The sequence below is a fragment of the Akebia trifoliata genome, chromosome 2, assembly GCF_017979445.1.
Source record: "Akebia trifoliata isolate Shusen 1 chromosome 2, ASM1797944v1, whole genome shotgun sequence".
Taxonomy (NCBI): Eukaryota; Viridiplantae; Streptophyta; class Magnoliopsida; order Ranunculales; family Lardizabalaceae; genus Akebia; species Akebia trifoliata.
The window spans coordinates 4,604,560-4,627,379 of record NC_141376.1 but is presented as its reverse complement, the minus strand read 5'-3'; the positions used below and the strand labels follow the sequence as shown (position 1 = coordinate 4,627,379).

General features: G+C 34.2%; 2 protein-coding genes across 2 annotated transcripts; one reads left to right on the top strand and one right to left on the bottom strand.

The window, feature by feature from the left end:
* Positions 1–12,012: 12,012 nt before the first annotated feature.
* LOC147408964 (serine/threonine/tyrosine-protein kinase HT1-like) lies at positions 12,013–17,593 on the top strand. Its single transcript, XM_086424225.1, has 6 exons — positions 12,013–12,320; positions 13,281–13,413; positions 15,707–15,902; positions 16,090–16,214; positions 16,310–16,465; positions 16,583–17,593. Exons 1-6 carry the CDS (start codon positions 12,136–12,138, stop codon positions 16,898–16,900), a joined length of 1,113 nt encoding a protein of 370 aa, XP_086280351.1. The 5' UTR covers positions 12,013–12,135; the 3' UTR covers positions 16,901–17,593.
* Positions 17,594–20,339: 2,746 nt separating this feature from the next.
* Positions 20,340–22,195, bottom strand: HAM4 (GRAS family transcription factor). The gene has a single exon (XM_086424211.1). The coding sequence runs from the start codon at positions 22,090–22,092 to the stop codon at positions 20,545–20,547; it is 1,548 nt and encodes a 515-aa protein (XP_086280337.1). The 5' UTR covers positions 22,093–22,195; the 3' UTR covers positions 20,340–20,544.
* Between the last annotated feature and the right edge of the window lie 625 nt (positions 22,196–22,820).

Sequence of the window (22,820 nt, the reverse complement as noted above, 5' to 3'; positions counted from 1 at the left end):
TTAATATAATTTAATATTTAACTATTTCACGCCGTTAAAGAAAATGTTTTTCTTTTTATTTTCTATTGTATTTCAATTTTCAAGAATCTCTCTCCTACAAATCCTTCCGAGAGAAATATGCTGTGACTTGCTAACATCGAATTCGATGATATCACCTAACTATGCATCCACGTTTATTTAGTCTCCAGTTCACAAAACCACCCAAATCTAGGGGTGTCGATGGGTACCCATTTACCCAAAATCAAATTGAAATTGAAATCTAAAATCTCAATTCCGATTCTTTTTTTATTGGAATCGATTAGAATCAGGTCTAATATGGAATCAAAACCATTAGGTTCTACCCGGAATCAATTTATTTTGACATTTATTTTTATATTATACATGATTGAAAGTTTTCCTATATTTTTAAAATTAACATATATGATATAAAGTTCTTCAGATCTCACATAAATTAAATGTTAGAGTTTAAAATTTGTCATTTTTTCCTAAATTTATTACTTGTTAAAGAGATGAATTTTAATTTTTGAAAATAAAAATCATTAAATCATCTATTTACTAGAAAAAATTATTATTAAGTTGATATTTTACAAATAATTAATTAATTTTTAAAATATAATGATTTTTCCCATTCAATTCTTGAGAATTAGAATAGACGAATACATGTGCTTTTTGACAATTTCGATTCCACTTATTTTAAAATTGGAATCGAAATCGAAACCTATAAGAATTGAAATCGAAAAAATATAATAGTTATGATTCTAATTTTCATGAGAATTGAACCGAAACCGACCCATTAACAGCCCTACTTAAATCATTGGGATACAATTGATGATGATGAATCACTTAGCCCTACAATTAATTTGGGAAAAAAAAAAAAGGAACTTCAATGCACCCATCTATATGCAAATGCTTGTCAAATCCTCTCAGTTTAAACGATCTTCTTGATGTGAATCTGAAGTTGTGAATCCACTTGTGTACATCGAGCTCGATATTATGAGGTGCATCAAAATTTTATTTTTTATCTTTAACTTTGGATACCCTTTCAGGATCAAGTAAAAAATAAATAAATAAAAGCTTATGTTTATATTATCTCCCTAATTTGCGATGACGATTATGCCCTTATCTTGGATTATCCAGATGTTGACCCTTTTAAGAGGTTATCGGTTAACCATTCACTCAACAAACAGACATGACAAAGCATGTATACCGCTTATTTGTGAAGATGGGTCCATCAATCATTCGGCTGTGATGCCACGCTCCTTTTTTTTTTTTTTTTTTTTTTTTTTTTTTGTTGTTGTGTGGTTATCAGAATTTCTTTAAATTATCAGAGTGTTTCTTACTAATAGAAGCTTTTAAATAAAAACAGTGTTTTTAAAATTGGACTGATTTTTTGTAATAAAATTGGTTTGGTCAAATTGAATTGGGATTCAACCTATTTGATGATTTTTTTTTTTTTTTGTTCAATCATCTATTAGATTTTAAATATCAAATATAAATATATATAAAATTAATGGGTTAAGTACTAATTGGCTCGTGAAAATCTTTCATTTTTATCTTTTTATGATGGGGTTTCCGAATTTGTAACCTAGACTAGCAGAGGCAAAGCAACTAGCCATATCTCACTCAAATCCTTCAAGTACATGCAATTCCGCCACAAACCCCACATATTAAGTAAAGAGGAATAAATTCTTGAGGGTGGCCAATGAGGGGGTTAGAACTCAAGACCTCCCTTTTTAGAGGGATACCATGGTCACTACACCTAATATTTATTGATTGTGAAAATAATACATAATCGAGAATGTATAAACGCAAACCCATTGATGGGATTTATCCTTCATATAAATATTATCAAGATGTGTTATCGGAATACATATAAATTCTAGTTATTGGATTTCATATTTACATAATAAGAACTAAGAACATGTAATTTCTTGGATCATTTTTCGTGCGTAATTAAATGAAACCTTAGCCAAATACAATATTATTGTTCTTTATAAATAAGAGTTTTGATTGGTTGGTTCTATTTCAATTCTTTCATAAATCAAAATCATTAAATTTTCTCAATTTCAATTCCAATTTCCATGGAATGAGAATCGTCACGATTTGACTCTCAATCTTTTTTCGATTCCTATTGATTTTGATTCTCAAGTGATTCGATTCCAAGAGACCTGACTTTATTTAGTTCCAGTACGTTATGGTTAAGTGGGTACCCATTAACACCCTTATTTATAAAAAAATTTTAAATATAATATAAATTATTTTAATAATAATTTATATTTGAATAGTGATATTTATTATGGGCCAGTTAAAATACAATTTGAATTTTAGTTGACATAATCGATGTGGAAAATAATTAAAAATATGATTGGGGAAGTTACAACAGAGACAAATACACACTTGAATGGATATTTCTGTTTCCAAGTTCTTGAGAATGGAATTTCATATTTTTCAGAGGAACAGCTTTATTTATTATGTAACAATAAGGAAAGTCAACCTTAAGTTACATGGAAGAAGAATTTTGCCAGCTCTACCTTGCACAGTTACAACTACTTCTTGACCTCATGCGAAGTGCATGAACCACTTAAGCGTCACCTTCCTCACGTGACTATAACTCTAATTGCTAAAATTTGCCCAAGATAAGAGCAATATCGTCAATACACTTTAATAGTTTGGAATTGAGCTGCTGTCGTACTGAGAGACGTCCACCGATCTTGGGATGACAGCGTAGAGTTATTAGAATTGGATACAGATGTGGAGTCTTAGGTGGGCCCAATATTTAGCATGATTGGATGGGCATTACGTGTAAGAGAAAACGACAAAACACAAAGAGGGGACAACAACTGTTCAGTGGGTCCATAACAAAAGTTGTTGTTACTGTCAGATTAGATGGGATCGTACAAGTTAAGACAGTAAATCCATCATTGTATTTGACAGAAATAACCCTGTCAAGAGTGAATGACGCCCACTAAAAATTCTTTTCTAATTTGCTCCCTTACAAATATGAGATATTAGACATCCCTCCTTAGATTCTAAAGCTTAAATGGGTTGCGTTCGGACCGGATATGAATTTATTCATAATCAAATCAAAATTTTTAATTTGGATCCAGATCCGAATCTGAATCCGACTCGGATCCTATAAATTAAACCCATATCCAAACCATTATTGTTTTCACTAAACCCGTATTAGATCTTATGCGGGGTCGAGCATAGTTAGGTCTGAACTTGGTCCAAGTTTAATTGTTTGGAAATTTTAAGTTTGATTATACTTTTAGAAGCTTAAGATCAAGGCTTTAAACCTTGTATTTTCTTGGAGACTGTCAAATTACACGATAATTGGCCTAATTGCTTTTGGAACATGGTTGTATTACAGATTTGTTTTGCTTATATTGGTACTTTTTTAATTTATTTATTTTTCATATTAAATTAGGCGTAAGAATCAATTGCTACTTCATATTAAATTGGACATAAAAGGTTAAATTGGTCATTTATCAAAGTCAAATGTCAAGGGAGTCCAATCTATTTTTTATAGACTCCGTGGCTAACCTAATCAAGAACAATAAGTCGCATCATTGATCCAATTGGTCTGGTTTTGCTAATTCATTGGGAACCAGATTTTTTATAAGTTAGTGAGGAAGTTTCCTAATCATTTCAACTTGTGGAATCCTAAAATATGAATGATGTCTAAGCGTTGTAGAGGACAAAAGTCTAAGAATAAAAATCACGGCTGTAATAATAATTTTCGTAGCTGATTTTTTTAATTTTAAATTTGAAAGTTTTGTGACCGTCCATTTTCAACACTTTGGATAACACTAAAATAAATTTTTTTTTTAATTTTTATATTGAATTTGAATTTTTTTCATGAAATCTAGAAGATTGTTGTGTTGGATTGTCAATGTTATAGTTCAGGTGGGTCCAATAAGACTTTATAAGATTTGCAAATCTTACTAATCAGTTAGGATAGCTTGATTCATAGTATAAGGCTTGTTGAGTACCAAACATGATAAAGTAAAAGAGTTGTTTAAAAAAAAGGAAAAATTACTTAAAGGATCCTCATTTAAGGGATTTTTTTCTAAATAGTCCCTTAGTTTTCAATGCTAGCTTAGCAAGACATCTAGTAAATTTTTTCTTTGTAGATCTTTGGACTTCTTCTCCCACATTTCTCACGATTAAATGTTCTAACTGTTCGAACTCATCGTTTTCATCCAAAAATTGAATTTTTGACACTCAATTAAGTTTCAAAGACTCCATTCCGTTGTAAAGAATTTAAAAAAGAATGAAGAAGTCATTTTCAAAGGGTTTTTTAATTTTGTTTTCTTAATTTTTGGGTGAGATTCGACCAAGTATGATTCTTTTGGGTTGAAATCATCTAAAGAAGACATTATCTCAAGTTTTAATTGATCTTTCCATGTATTTTAATGGGAAAAACTCAAAAATAAAAAATGGATGGGTTTTAAAAGTAGTGAACTCAACACTAAATAAAAAAGTATCAAGTTTGACAGTAATAAAAAATGGTGAACTCAACACTTTAAATATTAAAAAAAAAAAAAAGTTGTGAATTCACCACCAATGAGGGGCTATTAAGAAAGAAAAGGGAATATTTAGAAAGAAATCCTTCCACGAGGTTCTTTAAGTAATTTTCCCTAATAAAATGGAACAGATGGGCCTGTCCGATAAATCTTTCTGAACTATCTTCACCTTCGCATTTGTGCTTTCTCTTTAAAATTCACATTCCACCATCTCTTCGCGAGCAATGTAGGACAAAAACAAAAACAAAATATTTTAGTAATATTCCTGCACAATTGGCTATGTTAAATTACCCATACAAAGTTTGATGTCCTTTCCTAATAAAATGCATTTCCACACACCTAGTTGAGTTGACCCCATGATCCTCACGATATTCAGATCATATTTTATTAGAACTATAAAAAAATAATTTCTCTATTGCCACACCAAATTTTATTTAGAGCATGCAAGATATTGGTGTGCTTTAATAAAAGTTGATGTGGCAATATAATCTCTTTAGATAAATGTTAGATTTAACTACCAAAATATGAATTAAATAGATAATTGAGAATCAATCAAGAAAAATGATCAAATCTAATGACTAAAAGTATTTGAAAGAATAATGATGAATGCACACGGTTTTTGATACACTGTTATTATGTGACTTATGTGGTAAGGGCACAAAATGGAAGAAAAAAATGTACGATTGTGTGCCCTTATCACGTCAATCGCATATCCAAAATCACGTGCATTCATCACGACTCCATTTGAAAATACCTTGTAGATAATAACATCAAATATTTTATGCAAATTTGGGCCTCTTTGCAAATCGAAAGATCGAATTAAGAGAGAAAATATGAAAATGTTGATAGAGATCAATTTTTAATGAAAGAGGGGATGCCTGGTATATATCTTTGAAAATATCCTAGTATATATCTAGGATGAGAGCCAGTCCAAAATGAAAAATTCCTACTCAAAGATGGGAAAAGGCTGACAGGAAAATGTTGAAATTGTACCTTCTTTAAAAGGGTCATATATCGAATAGTTTCTTTCCCAATCTTGTGGGAGCTCACAAAACCCTAATCCTTTATAGAAACACCTATAAAGGCCACTCAAATCGCTAACCCTAACTTTGACGCCAATCTTTAAAATACCTTATAACTTCACATGGAGTAGGCTGCTTCAAAATTTAGGAGGAAACCTCCTTGTAACATAACACCTAGTTTTTTTGGTTTTTTTTAATACCCTATTTTTTCATTAATTTTGAGGTATCTCCATGGAGACACTACGTGTAATCTAAAGGAGATGATTCTACATAAATTTTGAAGCAGGATAGGTGCTTTAAATTTGATTCCCTCGACATGCAAGCAGATGTGTGGCGTGGACTTCTTACTCATTGGGGGCATTTTCAATTGATGAACTATGGAGGAGATGGGAAGAGAAATTCAGGACTACCTTTGCAATTGGGCAATTTGCATTTTGGACTTTGGATACTACAAGTTGGACTGACAATGGATAATATCCGCTTACCTTACTCATCTTACTTGTTATTTGGGTATGGGCACAAATTTTTAATTCAATTAAGAATTCGAGTAAATTTATCTGTAATTATTTTTATCCGAATATTTTTAGGAGTGGGTATGAATATGCGTCTTATCCAATCTGAATATTCGCTTATCTGAGTTTAATCTAGTAAATTCACAAGTATAACTCAAAATTAATGTTTTTCCATCATCTTCACAATAAGGTATATATGTCCGACTTGGATATCCGCTTGAGGTATAAGTCGAAGGCAGATATCCTTTAAAAAAGTCGATAAAAAGTCAGATATTGATATCTTTAGCATAAGTGAGTAAAAAATCGGATATGGATAATCGACTATATATAGAGTTGGATAAGGATATGAAAATAGTTTCATCCGATCCACACCCGACCCATTGGCAGCTCTAACCATAAGGTAGAAAAAGTCCATAAGAAAAAAAACAACTCTTCCATCATACCCAAAAAGGTTGGACAACAAATCAATAAAACTGTACCATATGGGTAGAGATATAAATTATTGAGGATTTTATTGTATATGTGCGTGCGCACAATAAAATGACAAACGATTTTAATGCATTGATGATAAAGATATTTATTCAAATCACAATTTATCATTGGATTGCGATGGAACAAGGTTAGGGTAGGTCAAAGAGTTTGTTTATATTTTGTAAAGATGATATGTGTGGTTTCTCTTTGATCTTCACATTTGATGATTAAGAAATATGTTTGACCTTTCTTGAGAGGGCTTGTAGTACTTGTTCTAGTTTGGAGGTTGTGCCTTCTCTCTCTCTCTCTTCTCTTCTCTTCTCTTCTCTTCTCTTCGTATTGTGTTTTGTCTGCCAACAATGATGTGCCTTATTCTTCTCTATAGGCTACGCGCTTTATTTGTTAATAGTTATGCTTTGATTTTAAAGAAGGATTTGTAAGCTTGAACTTCCGTGGGGGACTCATGTGATTTTTCTTCTCTCTAGACTTCAAGCTAGATCGATTAAGAATGATTTATTATCTTTAGAGTTGTGAGATTGAATTCTTTTAGAGCTCGAGCCCAAGTATTTTGATAACATTCATTCAATCTACTCTAATGCTCTTGGCTTTGATAATTGTAAATATAGGATGTGATCAATATTTCGATTGTGCATATGGACTTGACAGACTTTACTAATTGGTTTAGGAATCAAATCAATCTGATTCTAATTTAGATTGTTTTCGAGACTTTTGGTCTCCCACCAATCTCATCATGATTAAACTATTTGATGTGTTTTTAATGGATTTGTAGGTAGCACATATGACCCTTGCATAGATTTCACTCAAATGTGTTCGAATTATGGGTATCCTCCATTAAAATTATAAAAGGTTGTGGATGTTCCATTCCCAATTGTCGAAACCAAATTTGAATTTCTAGGTCTCACTTGTAATATCTATGGATTCTCCATAAGTTATTAAGGATGTAAAAACTTTTTAAACAATTCTTTTATAATTTTGATATTTATAAAGACAAAGGGGAAAAGAACAAGTAACGAACCGATTGTACGAGTAACCCATAGTAGGTGAAGTCTGGTTATGAACCTAGGCCAGAATCAAATCTTTAACCAACATAGCAAGTTGGCACCTAAAGCCTAAATTTCTCTTATCACATATCACCATCCATTGACAAAAGGAAAATCACCGATGGCCCCGAGATTCATTGAACTTTGGGGGAACGAATCCTCTGTAGTCCCTTTTTTCTGTAGCTCTTCTTAACTCTCGTTTTACCGTCCACAAAACATTGCATTGAAGTAATAATAATAATAATAATAATAATAATAACAACAACTCAATCTTCTTGCACTCATGATTTGGATGAAATTTGAAAAAAATTGTTTTAATTTTTTATATACTATCTAATCAACTATTTATGATAGCTAAAGAGAGCTAAAAGAAAAATAGGCTCCAGAGGATCTACTCTTAAACTTTGGTGGATGTATAATTATTAGTTGTTGAATTCAAGGGGTTTCTTTTCATTGATTTTTTCGGGTCCTGGACTTGGCCTTTAACCAAAATTTTGTTGGAATCCTATATCTACTAATCACCAATTGGGCTTATCTTGGTGTGAGGACCTAACAAGGCAAAGACTAGGTCCAAAATTAATGGGCCATTTTGTTTTCATTCCAATTTGAACTAGCCCAGTCAATCCCTCCAAAATTGGTTCAAATTAATTCAACACTCAATGGTTGGCATAATTAATTTAAAATTTAAGAGTATCTTTTTTTTTTTTCCTTATTAAATTGGATTTTCGTTAGATTCTGAATATTCCATAAATTTAAAATTTAAAACGATAAAAATTAGAGATCAAGCGAGTCCAGTGGTCCAATTTTGATTTGGTATTCGCCAGGACTTGGACCAATCCCAATTATGACGCGGTCGATCAATCAAATCAAATGGGGTCCAGTCCACCGAGTCTTGGACGTGTGTGTTACGTGGGCCAGCGCCAGCCAACATGGATAATGGGAAAGAAGTTTTGTTGTGATTAAATCATCAAGATTGCTGATGTTATCACTGGTCCCCACTAATCGAAGGGTCCATAGTTCATATTGGGTAGCTCAATCTATGATTGGTAATAAATACTCTGATCAAGTAAAACATTTTAAGAATTAAGTGGATTGATGTTTATGGTTTGGTCCATCTAAAGATAAGAAAGGAGGAAATTTGAGCACGTGTTTCGTTCAATCGATCTCAACCACTCCCAACACCTGCCCATTTTCCCGCTTTTTTTGGGTAATCGGTACAACACCGACACGACTTCGAACGAAAAAAGGCAGATTGGCTGGAATTGTAGGTCCCACATTTCAAAATAAGTAGTTCACTCATCACTAATGTTGCAAGCCAGCGAGAGACAGTTTGAGGATACACATTTTCTCGCGATATATCGTGTGCTTGATCCAAGAGATGTGTACTGCGGAAGTACTATCAGTCTATGACACGTGTTCCTTCTTTTGATTTCAAAACAGGTACGGAAACACAGGTCATGAGAATAAATCACATACTTACCGAATTCTCATCATTATATTACAGAAATGCCATCACAAAAATATTCAAATTGAAGATCTTTAAAAGAGTGCAAGGAAACACGGAAGCACATGAATTGATCCGAACAAACGAATGAGATCGTGCTTTAATAACAAAATGGTTATACGTAGAAGTTTTGGAATGAATTGAAGAATTGTGGATCAAATCACTTTTAATGGGATTAGAAATTTTGAAATAGATTGCATTTTGGTGAGGATGATTTCTACATGCATTGAAAAAATGTTTGACACAATATTTGACTATTTTTTAGGGCCTTCGAATGTCACCCCCCTCCCTCTCTCTCTCTCTCTCTCTCTCTCTCTCTCTCTCTCTCTTTCTATATATATATATATATAGGGTCCCTTTCAGCAACAAACATTTTGGCAAAACATTTTTCAAAACATGGGTTAGAGGTTTTGGAATGAGCTGATTTTTGGTGAGGATGATCTCTACGGTGAGGAGATCATCCTCACCAAAAATCAGCCCATTCCAAAACTTCTAGCCCCATGTTTACAGGTTGAAAAATCGTGGACCGTCCATTTTTTGTAAACCATTTTTGATGGGTTAGAAGTTTTGGAATGGGCTGATTTTTGGTGATGATGATCTCCTCACCGTAGAGATCATCCTCACCAAAAATCAGCCCATTCCAAAACCTGCAACCCATATTTTGAAAAATGTTTTGCCAAAATGTTTGTCAAAATGTTTGTTACTGAACATTTCCCATATATATATATATATGAGGGCAAGCCGTGGGATATAAGTAAAAACATATGTAAAAATAATGATTTTTCAAAATATAGGATATAAATTTTAGATTGAGCTGATTTTTTTGTAAAGATGGTATTTTTATCATAGAGACCATCCTCACAAAAAATCAGTTCAATCTAAAACTTTTAAATCCATCAAAAATGATTTAGTACTTATTGATAAAAAAAATTGATTGTTCACATTCTAAATCATTTTTTATGGGGTAAGAAGTTTTAGATTGAGCTGATTTTTTTTAGGATAATCTTCTTATAATAGAGATCATTTTCACAAAAAATTAGTTCAATCCGAAATTTCTAACTCATTTTGAAAAATGATTGTTATTACATTATTTTTACATATTTCCCATCATCCGCCCCTTATATATGAGAGACAAAATTTGTTCTAATCCATCAAAATTTGTAAATCACTTTTGATAGGGTTAGAAGTTTCAGATTGGGCTGATTTTTTTTGTGGTGATGATTTCCTCATTATAGAGATCATCATCACAATTCGAAACTTTTAAGCCATATTGGGCAAAGGCATTGGCTTTATGTTATCTGTCAAATATATATATATAGAGAGAGAGAGAGAGAGAGAAAGAGAAAGTGGACTTGAAGACCATGAATCATATAGTTGACCCTAAATATTTGGGATAAGATATGGTGATGTTGTCTTTCATTACTTGTATTGGTCATAAAATCGATAACATTAGCCTTCAAATTAATTAATCATCAATCACTAATGTTGAATTTTTTTGATTTTTCATTTCAAAGTACTAGCTGGTTTTATGGCTTAGTAACCAAAGGAAGTGATGACAAGTGGATACTAATCACAACATTTTGATAACAAGATTCAAAGTAAGGTCATTCCATCTCAATCAGAGCATGATCATTTATGTTGGATCCTAAACATGAATTGAACCTAGCTTGACACGAACCAAAACCTAAACCAGCCTAGTAACACTACCCAAACACCGTCTATGTTGGGTTGATTTGGGCCAGTTTTTTAGGTCCAATTAGGATACACCTGTGTAAAGCCCGACCCAAACAATCAAAATCAATTTATGGACCTTGTAGAGGTCGATTTTGTGATAAATCGACCTCGATCACGATTTCTTTATTAAATCCATAAAATAATAGAAAAATGTGAAAAGAGAAGATAAGGATTTTTTACGTGGTTTGATAAACATGCATACATTCACGAGCTCGGAAAGTCGTTTCACTATCAACTTCACCATCTTCCCTTTTCCCCTTTGCTCTCAACCCCCTTTTGATGTGAAAAGAGACAAACCCTTATCCACGTGGCTGGACTGATCTCTTTCCTTTTTCTCTTTTTTTCTCCGTTCTGATTGTCGTTTTGAAATAGTCCTTGTTCTTGTCTTGTTGAGCATGTGTACGTCATGTTCCTTGTTCTTTTTCCATGGACAACGCCAAATTGTAGTTGTAGTTTCTTGCTCTACCTCGAGATCTTCAACTTTTACTTTGGATCTGCAACTCCTCGTACTCCTAGATATGCTTGCAACACAACCTCTCCAACCTCTCCAACACTTAGTTAGAATCTTATATTAATGATTAACAATTCTAATTATGAGGAAGAGTCAATTACCTTCAACATTTTCTTCTTCCCCTATTTATAAGATTTCATTAGTTTATCAAACAAAATATCATCTATTTTTTTGGCAGTGAATTAAGGTATATCTTCTTATGAAATGTGTCTTTATTCATTCCTTATTTCGTGGGGATTTTCCTTCAATCAAGGATAATCCCTTGAATTCCGGATCAAATCATACCTTACCTTATCCTGAACCCCCAATCCTTTGGGATTCAATTCTATTGTTAGCCCATACTACGAGATATTGTTTCGAGTCCAACTTATAATTTCGATCTCGAGGCGGGAATGCTGTAGATTTTTTGATTCATTGGACTCAGTACTTTAGAGAAAGTCGATGCATACTAAATCGAAAGTGGTGCCACGTGTCACAATCTCGTGCATTACAAAAAACACCCTCCATAGACCCCATCTATTAAGAATGGCAATTAGCATTTATGTCAATTTTAAACACATAAGATAAACATTGTCTCCTTATTAGTAATGCTAAATTCTAGAAACAACCACTTTCGCAAGATGTAACAAAGCCAATAAAAAGGTCTCTACAATTCTTTTGTTGGTTCTCTCTCTCTCTCTTTTAAATTTCTACTCCCTTATCTCGCGGGCTTGTATTGTATCTATCTCTTCAAGTCTTCAGCTCTCTTTCTCACATTTCTCTTCCGTGTCCGTAAATGCTTGAAAGCTTCAACAATGTCTGAAAGTGTGGGCTCTGCAAGAGAACCCTCGAATCCATCTCGCAACAGTCCCCTCGAAAACAAGAGAGGATCGATACAAGAAGAGTTCAAGATCGACGAAAGCTTGTTAATCGATCCCAACGACCTCTCCATTTGCTCCATGATCAGTGAAGGCGCTCACTCCATTGTCTACGAAGGCTGGTGATTTCTCTTCTCTTCTTTGATCTAAAACTTACATTTAGTATAGTATTACTGTGCGATTAATAATGTTTCTCTGTTTCCAAAGAAATGATGGATTCTTAGTGTCTTGTTCTCTGAACTAATTCATAATCTATGTTTTTTTAATTTTTAGCTTGGGTTGACCTGCAATTCGTTTACAAAGCAGTTTTTTTTCCTTCGTTTTTGTTATTTCTTTAAGTTTATTACATTTGATCTCAACCATTGATGCTAAATGCAATTCTTGGAGTTCTTGTATCTGTGGTGGTGGGCAAGAAGGTCCTGACATTTGACGCATGATGCATTCTTTTGGTTGAATTCGAAAAGATTTGCGCGATCCTCGAAATCATCGATCACATGCACATGCATTGAGGAGTTGTTATTAGGGTTTCTGGTTTCTTAAATGAACATCTGTGGTGAAACCTAAATGGATCATGACTAATGTGTTTAATTTTATGCTAGTCTCGTTGATAGATGTCTTGAATTTAGTTCGCGATTGATCACCGGGGATATACTGTACATCGGGCAAGTTTTGTGCATTTATACCCATATTGGGGATCAAAGTGGGTGGCATCGCTCTGCCTGGAAGAATTTCAAGTCGAAATCAGGGGCAATTAGTTTTTGAGGTATATATGTAGAGTGAATCAAAAATGGAAACTAGGGTTTCAGGGTTAGGGGGTTACAATACAAGAGAGGTATAGGGAGAGGGGGTTACAATACAAGAGAGGTATAGGGAGAATTGCCGGGTTGTAATTTATTTATCGGAGTTGGTGAGTTGCACTCATCTCATCCGTGGATGTAGGGAACCTCATAAATCTTGTATTATAAGAGTCAATATTATTTGTGATGAATTTCTTGAGGCAATGTTCTTCACATTCGTGGTGTTGTAGTAAATAATGTTTCGTGCATCTTGTATATTAATTCTCTCCAAGCAATTCATTGTAGGTACAAGAACATGCCTGTTGCTGTGAAGATAATACAATCTGATCAAACATCGGCTATGAATTCAGAACCCAAAGAGAATTTCTTAAGGGAGGTTTTGATGCTATCTCGGGTGAAGCATGAGAATCTAGTCATGGTATACCTTTTTTCCTCAAGTGGAATCTTTTCATTCTGTTTTTTAATATACTTTGCTAATATGTAAAGAGAATTAGTCATTCTAGATTTTCTAAATTGAGAATGATCAATAAATAAACACAAGGATTTCATCAAATATCTATTCTTGGTTCACCTTCCCTTGCATAAGAATTCTGTTTTTTTCCAAGAACTTTTGCATTTATAACATCCATTTGAACTCATTGCTTGACATGGTTTCTGGGTCAAGTAGACCCGATGTTGGCCAACTGAGTCGTCTAGCACTTTTATGACCCCATTGCCCCTGTTATCCATCCTCTAATGTAACAATTCTTCAAATTTTGACATCCCTTTTACTTTAACAGCTTGTAGGTACAAATTACCTTTAGTAAGATAAAATTTAGCTTCCACATATCTCAGATGGTATCGACTTGAATAAGTCTCACTTCTTGCTTTGTTTTGATGATTATATATCATCAAACAAAAGAAGTTGTAGCTTATCTTGCTTAGCTATCTTGTTTTCAGTTATGAGTTTGTGGAGAACTGATTTCTGACACAAGTGTGAGGAATGGGCATGGGGATTGATATTGCTATGGTAGGATTTTTTTTTTCTTATTATATTCCTACATAAATATATGCTCTATATGGAAATGGACATTTTATTCGTAAAATTATATTCTTGGACCAAAGTGCTTCTTCCCATAGTTGCTGTCATTGGTATTCCTTATATGGGGTCCAAACTCCTATATCTCCTATTCAGTCTCCTAAATACCCTTGAATTATTCATTCTGATTTTATCTTTCCCAGACTTAATACTTATCCATCTCTAATATGCCTATTCTTTGAACATTTTTCTTGATTGGCTGACATTCAGCTCTGTAAAGCATGGTTGGTCTTACAGCAGTCTTGTAAAACTGTCTCTTTACTTCACTCGGTACACATAAGTAACCTAAAGCTCCAGAATCGATCCTCCACTTTTCAGGCAATACTAATTCAGTGGGTCCTATCCTCAATAATCTCTCCATTTAATCTATGAAATGGAAGTGGTCCCTTTGAAGTATTTCTTGCCTGTCAATTTCAACTTATGAGAGGATAATGTTTGGTGTTGCCTCTGGATAGGCTTGCTTTTAACAAGCTCAGTAATCAACGGTGAAGGTGAGTTTTGGACCTAGGTCTGCGGAATGAACACTCTCGGACTTTACTGACTTAGCAAGCTGGTACCTTCTAAAAATTTGGGTGTCCCCGTTGTGGTAATCCCATTCTTTTCAGGGGATTGGTAACTGACTTTGAAGTGGTACACTAAATGCACCTCCTTTGGACAAATACCGACAGTTGGTTTTGGTTTTGGTTTTGAACTTGGGTTTGCTTTTTCCCTGCTTACGAACCTCACCGACTAAGTTCATTGTTTGGTGTTACCCCCTACTAAGTTTTTTATTTTTAATGAGATGAGTAACTCAAGGTGAAAGCGTTTTTTGAATCCAGTCCTGTGACGTCAACACTTAGAATTTTACCCCTGCAGTAAGCTGGCCTTACTAGTGCTTTGGCCCAGCCAGAGTAGGCCCCTAATGTTTTTTTTTTTACTTGGTCCTAATTTGTCCTAAAACCCTTAAAATCTATGTTATTCCTCCGTTGATCTTATTTTGATTTTATTCGAGAACTAATCTTGCATGTTTCAAAACATATGTTTTTTACATGCAGTGAGGTAATTATCACTGCTAATTACTAACCACTAATCCACTTGTTTATCAGAAAAAAAAAGAAGAAAAAAAGAGCAAAGCAAGTAGCTTATCCCAGAAACAGTAATACAATAAGCATTCTTGCTTGTGTTACTCGGACAACCCAAATTTACTTTGGTGTATTAGAAACCCCTGGTCGTACATGCCTACCTCTGTCACAAGTAATATTTAGAAATTTATCTGGGCATATTTCTTTATTTCTTCGTTGTCCTTTTTTCGCTGTCCTATTCTGTTTATTTGTTTTTAAATGTATTATATTTCTCTGATCACATTCTTCTAACCTCTTCTAATAGAATTGAACGTTCATTACTTGTTATGTTATTAGCATATAACTCTGGATTTCTCATGATCCATTGTTATTATTGCAAGTCCGAAATTGACCCTCTTATTCATGTATGCAACCAACACTTGTGTCCAAGTTACCTATGTAATACATGCTTTCCATTTAGTTGTGTCACCCTTTAAGCTCCTTTTTTTCCGTTGACAATTAGCTTATCCGCGAGTAGAATTGGTGTACTATTCTTAATTCATTTGCTGAGATAAGCTGTTTTGGTGAAACAGTTTGTTGGTGCATCTATAGAACCAACTATGTTGATAGTTATGGAGCTTATGAGAGGTGGTTCTCTTAAGAAGTATCTGTGGGACATGCGTCCAAAATGTCCAGATCTACAAACGTCTATAAGCTTCGCATTAGATATAGCTCGAGTCATGGAATGCTTACATGCAAATGGCATCATTCACCGTGACTTGAAGCCAGGTAAGTTATTTTTACCTCCTCACGTTTTAAATTTTGACCAGATTACGCCATTAGATTTTTGTGTAGTGCATTTGGCCAGATTTTCCTTCATTTCGATTTGTTTGATTTTGAATGTACATGGTCAAATGACTTCCATTTGTGTTTCTTTAAATTTTAGAAGAAACCCCGTAATGGTCAATGTTCACAGGTAATATGCTGCTCACAGAAGACCAAAAGAAGCTTAAACTGGCTGACTTTGGGCTAGCTCGGGAGGAGTCAGTCGAGGAAATGATGTCTTCTGAGGTTGGTACTTATCGATGGATGGCTCCCGAGGTATCCTCTGCCAACTACTTGGCTGCTTTTCCTAGTTGAAACAAATATGCTGTCGCAAAGCCTACTATGCCTCAACCTTCTCCCATTTTAATCAGTTATTCAGCACAGTTCCACTTCGACGTGGAGGGAAGAAACACTATGATCGTAAAGTTGACATCTACAGCTTCTCAATAGTCTTGTGGGAGTTGCTTACAAATTGTACACCATTCAAAGGGATGACCAGCATACAAGCAGCATATGCTGTAGCCAAGGTAACTGATTCTGTTCTCATTTAAGTGAAACTCAGTAATAAATTTGATGTTGAAAACCAGATACTTAACGCCCTACTTGTCTAACATGTATATTAGATTTGATATTTTTGATTTCAGAAACAAAGGCCCAGTGTGGACAACCTTCCAAAGGATCTTGTCCCCCTTTTGGAATCCTGCTGGCAAGAGGACCCAACCGACAGACCAGAGTTCACGGGGATCATCACCAGTCTATCAGAATTCCTTGGTACTCTATATTCAGCACATACCACAACACCAGTGAATGCAATTGATCAACAAAACTGTGAAGTACTGGTGGCTGATTCTCCTGGTACCCGTCATCTGATGGACAAGTCTGGAGAGGTGGTGGAGGGAAGGAAGTCCAGGAGCTCATCCCCCAGATTCCTTCGCTGCTTTGACAAATGTTTCTCAAAGTGACTAAATCAGGAATGATGCCAGGAGTCCAGTTTTGTGGTGCTTGGATTCTGTTGGCGGTTCAGAAAAGAGAGTGATTGGAGGAAGTTTTGGAAATCATGCAAAGCTGTGAAGATTTTTTCTTTCTTCAATTTTTTTTTTCTTGTTCAAATACGATGCTATAATCTCAGGTGGATAGTTCTTCGATCTTCTGTATCATCATACGAACACTGTACAGAGAAAAGGAACTTTGAATGAATGAAAGTCCAAGACACAAGGATATTAAAGGAAAAAAGTAGAGGAGGTAATGTAACAACTAACAAGTCTTTTTAATTATTCACTCAGTATGTCCTAAGATGTTTCAAGTTTCAACCCTGTGAACTCTAAAAGTTTTGAAAGATCTCTCTGGAGGGCCCCCTCACTTGGTAAAAAATCAGGTATTCCAAATGCTTCAGAATGTGAGGATGGTATCGATATACGTTGAATCACTTTGGTAAAATATGTGCAGTTGTGTATACCGAGAAAAAAGATCTATGGTTCTGTGTCCATGCCACATCAGCTGAGTATTGACTGAGTGAAGACTTTCTAGTAGTTAAGAAAATCAGCACTCTTCTTTCATAGATGTAAGTACAGGGCCTAGTGTTCATCTTTTAGTAGGATTCCTCATCATCAAGGTTTTCTTAAATGAAACTATAATGAGGATTCTTTCCAATTGTAACGGATTAGGGTTTCCCAAAACATTGACATTCCTTTATTTTTAATCCAATTAAATTAAAATACTTTAAATTTTAGACTGTTTGGGCCATCTAAACACCATTTCATAATAGATGCAGATCTCAACCTAATAAAACAGAAAAGGGGAGGTCGCTAGCACCAGCTCAATAGAAGTAGAGGTCCAAGGAACAATTCCAAATAGGGCTTTCTATTATTTTGAAAATTTAAAATTCCAACGTTAGAGATCTCTTACAATTTTCTTTTTTCGTGGAAAACTTTTAACATGAGTTCTCTTAAGAAGTTAAGAAACTTTTATTTTTTACCTCGATAGTAACGATCTCTCTAGAAACTATTTATGGGAGAAGAAGGTCATCTCTCTACAGGACATGTTAGGCAACCACCTAAGTTGCCGTAAGAGCAAACAAACCCTTAGAGAGAATTAGTGATTTGTGATCAGCCTTAAGTTGCTTTAAGGTGGAGTCGATCTGTGAACCGATTTCAAATGGCTTTACTCGAATCCTCTATCTCGAGTAAGGTTAGGAATTTTTTTAAATCTTAATCTATCTTTTTTATCTTTCATTTCCGTTCATTCCCTAAAAATAAAGCAAGCAACAATTTCACTACTGTAATAGATTTTATTTGGATTTTGAGTTACCATCCAAAAATGGGTTTAATCGTTTTTTCTTTTTCCGACTCACTGACCCTGCCGTGATCGATCTACACAAAAAAAAAAAAAACCTGGACTAATTGCTTCTTTCCATCAGATTCAAGTATTTTGAATTTATTTTCTAAACATTGAATTCGATCAATTTTTTTTTATAAATGTAACAACTAGAAATAATCCCCAATCAAATTCTATTCCATCAAGTGGTGTCCGAAAGGGACACTCATGTGTGACGACTGTCGATCGATTTAAAACCACATAACACCTGTTATTTTCACATAATATTTTATGAGGTTATATAATTAACCACTGTTTTTTTTTTTCCTAGTAAATCTTAATCAAACGGTTATAATTATTATCCAAAAAAGAGTTCAAACTTTGTAATAATTATAATCTATGTTTGGATATACAAAAATGTAAGGAAAACGAAAGGAAATAGCGACTTTCATGATTGTTATATTTGACTACTTTAATATTAATATGATTGTTACTAATATAATATATTATAAAATAATTAGAATAACAATGACAATCAAAGGATAGTAATTATGATTATGTAATGCTATAACGGCCAATGATAGGTTCAAAAGTTAATCATTATTTATCGATATTTTAATTATTATTATTATTTTTTTCAAAACATGAGAAGCATTAACAATGGTTGTTATTTATTTATGGACTGACATCACAACGACCCTTTTGAACTCCATTATTATAATCAAATGATATAGACATACCCCTCACAATATTGGTTAATATTTGTATACCCCCCCATATTTTCAAATTGGTGACATACTTCCTTGACCGTGGTCTTTGGAGAGAGACAAAAGTAATTAAATGCTCTATTATTCAACCTCTTGTAAACTTCCCCCCAACGTGCAACTCCCTCCAAATCCATTGTTGTAAATTCCTTCAATGTTTATGGTTAATTTTCTTTTATCTCTTCTATTAGAGGTGTAAATGGATTGGATCACATCCAAAATCCAACCTATTTGGATATGTAACTTCGTATTTGGATCAAGGATTCCATAGGTTGTTGGATTGGTTCTGGATTAATCTTATCTCAATTCGATAAAATATGAGAACTATATAAATTATATTATGTAATTTGTTAAATATCAAAATTATTTATGTGTAGGTAAAAAGTGATATAAGACACGTGACGTAAATAAAAACGAATATCGATGATTGATCACATGACATATTTAATATATATTTCGAGATGTTATATTGATATATTTTGAATTAGATTTTATTTAGTTAAAAATATAATCTTATCTAGAAAATAAAAAAATGTCTAAGGAATTTCTATTTTTAGATAATAATAAATTTGAATAATTGATTGATAATTCTTTGATTGGGGGAGATTGACTTATTTCATTAGGGTTTAATTTCATATTTTTTTATTTAAAAATGAGAGGTTATCAGGTAAAAGAGGTGAGAGATTTTGTAAATTTCAGAAGATTTCAAGAATAGTGAAATGACTTTACAGAGTCCAAGACATAGTCTGATTTTAGGACAAATGAACAAATTTTTCGTTTTGTTTCATCTCAATAATAATGAAAATCTATTATTAAGAGTAAATCTCGAGAAATTAGCGATATCCGAAATTTTATCTCTACCATTTAAATTATGCATATCAAATTGGGTTTGATTTGATCTTGATCCTATCTAATAAAAGTCCAATCAGATGCTAACAGATTAGTTCAAATTTGATCAAATTCTTATCAAATTGGTTCTAGATAATTGACCCCAATCCAATTTAGATCTGATCCATTGACAATCTTATCTTCAACTCAAAGACTCTTAATTTTTTATTTAAAAACTCATCACCTTCAATCTTCTCTAAAATCCCATCTTGTCCTAAATTTTTGAAGGTAGGTTGAAGGAAATAGCATCTCAAGTAAGTTTGTAGATGAAGACAAATTTTTTAATTTTTTTTCATCCTATTAGGTTAAAGATGATGGAAAACAAGAAAAAATAATGAATTTTTGACTGACAAAAATATTTGAATTATTTTTCTGTTAGTCTCTCACAGAAGACTAACTCAAATATTCTGACCTATACAATACAAAGAGACAGAAGTTTGAAGGAGGAGGAGACCATTATCATTCATTCAAATATTTAAACATGAAACACTATTTAAAAGTTAAACACAAACCCAACACCAAACATCAAAAAATAGAAAAAGAGTCAAAGAGAAAGATAAAGAGAGGGAAAGACTTCTCTCCCACCCCCCAAACCCAACCCCATCCCACTAAAAACAGAACAAAAATACAAATTGACTCAGCTAGCACCTCCAAGCTGACGTGGCAACTAATTCCCTTTCATGCCAACATAACATCATCACCCCATGACGATTCGCCACGTGGAATCCTCTGACTTGTGCTCTCCTTACTAACCACTTGGCTTGTGAGTCAGTAAATTCACTCAATCCGACAGGTGATATTCCGGCACCGGAAAACAATTCCCTCCAAGGCAAGAAACGATTACCGGAGGAGGCAACTGTGGAGAAGATCTTCGGACGAATCAGAAACTTTTCGATCATCCGAATCAAATCGATTTCAGTTGTGTTTGCTGCGTCAAGAGATTCAAGAATCGCTGAATAGAACTCAAGCCCGTTAATGAAATTTCGGCGGAACGAAGAAGTTCCAGAATCTTTCCATCCTTCGGAATCGACGAAAACGGTGATTTGAGGTGAAATTCTTCGAAGACATCGAAGGAAACCTAATATGGATTCTGAAGATCCCAGATGTCGGAAGAAAGTTGGAGAGAGATTCACAGCGATGAGTTCGCCATTGACGAACCTTATCGAGTTGAACAATAGGATTTCGAATGATCCAAAGAAGACGAATTCGAGTTGAAACTGGATTCCGAGTTCTCGAGCGAATTGTTGGAGATTATCTTTAATCAATTTGGCTTCGATTGAAGATTCTTCTGGTATTATGGCGGTAATTCGAAGAGATGATGGAGGAACGTTACGAGATCTAGATTTGTTTGCGATTTCTTGCATGAAAGATGCCCATTGGCCTCCAAGTCCGATCTCGAAATCTATAACGTGGATGAAGATCGCTCCATCTAAAGCTTCGAGAAGAGCTTGATTTGCAGTGAAATTAGCGAACAGAGAAACTGGAGAAATCTCTGAGAAAGCTTTGTAAGATCTGATCTTTTGAACTATTTCCGAAGATGAGAATTGATGAGCCGCCCAATTCGAGCCCGTTAGAAGGAATTGGAGAGCTTCTTTGAAGTAAAAGGCTGCTCTTTGAAGTGGTTTTCCTATTGGAGATTGAAGCCGTTGATTGAGCCGCGCCAATATCACTTGCGCGAGCTGTAATTCGTTCGATTCAATGGACGTTGCAGCTCGAATCAGTTGATCCAACTGTGAGAAGTCGAATTCGAGGTTCGAATCACCGCTGTTCTGTAACTGATTAAAGTTTTCATTGGAGGGATTTAAAAAATTCGAACTTTGATTCAGATTATTGAAATCGTTGACACCAAAAAGGGAAGGATCGAAAGGATCCGAAGGTGGGAATTGAGAATGATTAGGGTTTTGAGGTTCAAAGGGACCAAATTGAGGGAGATCCCAATCTTCCGATGGAAACAACGAAGGATGATGAAGTAAATGATCGTCCCAATGAAGAGGAGAGTCATCGGAGACGCCAGAGATGGCTGTAAACCCGGTAACGGAATCTGACCCACCGGCAACAGGGCTAGGGCTGCGACGGACGTCGAGCACCGAAGTGGGCTCGTAGCAAAACTGGGTGGTATTGTTATTGGTGGTAAGTGGTTTTGGGTTGAATAAGTAGTGGTTTTCGGGACTGGTGAAGGGAGATTTCATGGCTTTGAAGTTTGGGATCTCTGAGTCTCCTCTTCTCTTCTTCTCCTCCTCCTTCTCTTGTCTTTCTATCTTGGAAATGGGAGTGAGGCTTTTAGTTGATATCATTACTTGCTTTTAATCTTTGCGTGCATGTTGTTTGGGTATGGGCATGTGATGATAGATGACATGATGATGGTATTGGGATGATCATGCATGATGACATGGAAGACACGAGCAGAGGGCACTTTTGGCTTTTAGAAGCTTGTACTTGAAGCTGTTACTTTTTTTTTTTTTTGGCATTATTTTGTGTTTCTCGGCTTGGCATTGTGCAATCTCAAGAATCGGTTTTTTGGGATTGACTCGGTTCAGTTTCGAAACCAGTTTGAGTTTGCAATTAATGGATATCTATCCAAAAAAAAAAAAAAAGTTGTCACATTTAAACATCATTGATTAATCAAATCTGAGTTTCATATCAATTAAATTATAATTATTAAATAATGATATTTTAAAGAGCATCTTAAAAAAAGTTAATTTTAGATGGTTATAAGATAATGAGAAGAATCAAGTATAGTCTTGATTGATGACTTTATATTTTGAAGATGAACTAAAACTTATGTGAAGTTTGGAGTTGATTCTCGAAGGAAAACATTTAGATATAATAGAAAGTCTATAATTGTTTTGATCATATTAAACAAATAAAGAAAAAATCCTATAAAAAAAACTTAGCAATTCGTATGAAAATTTGATAA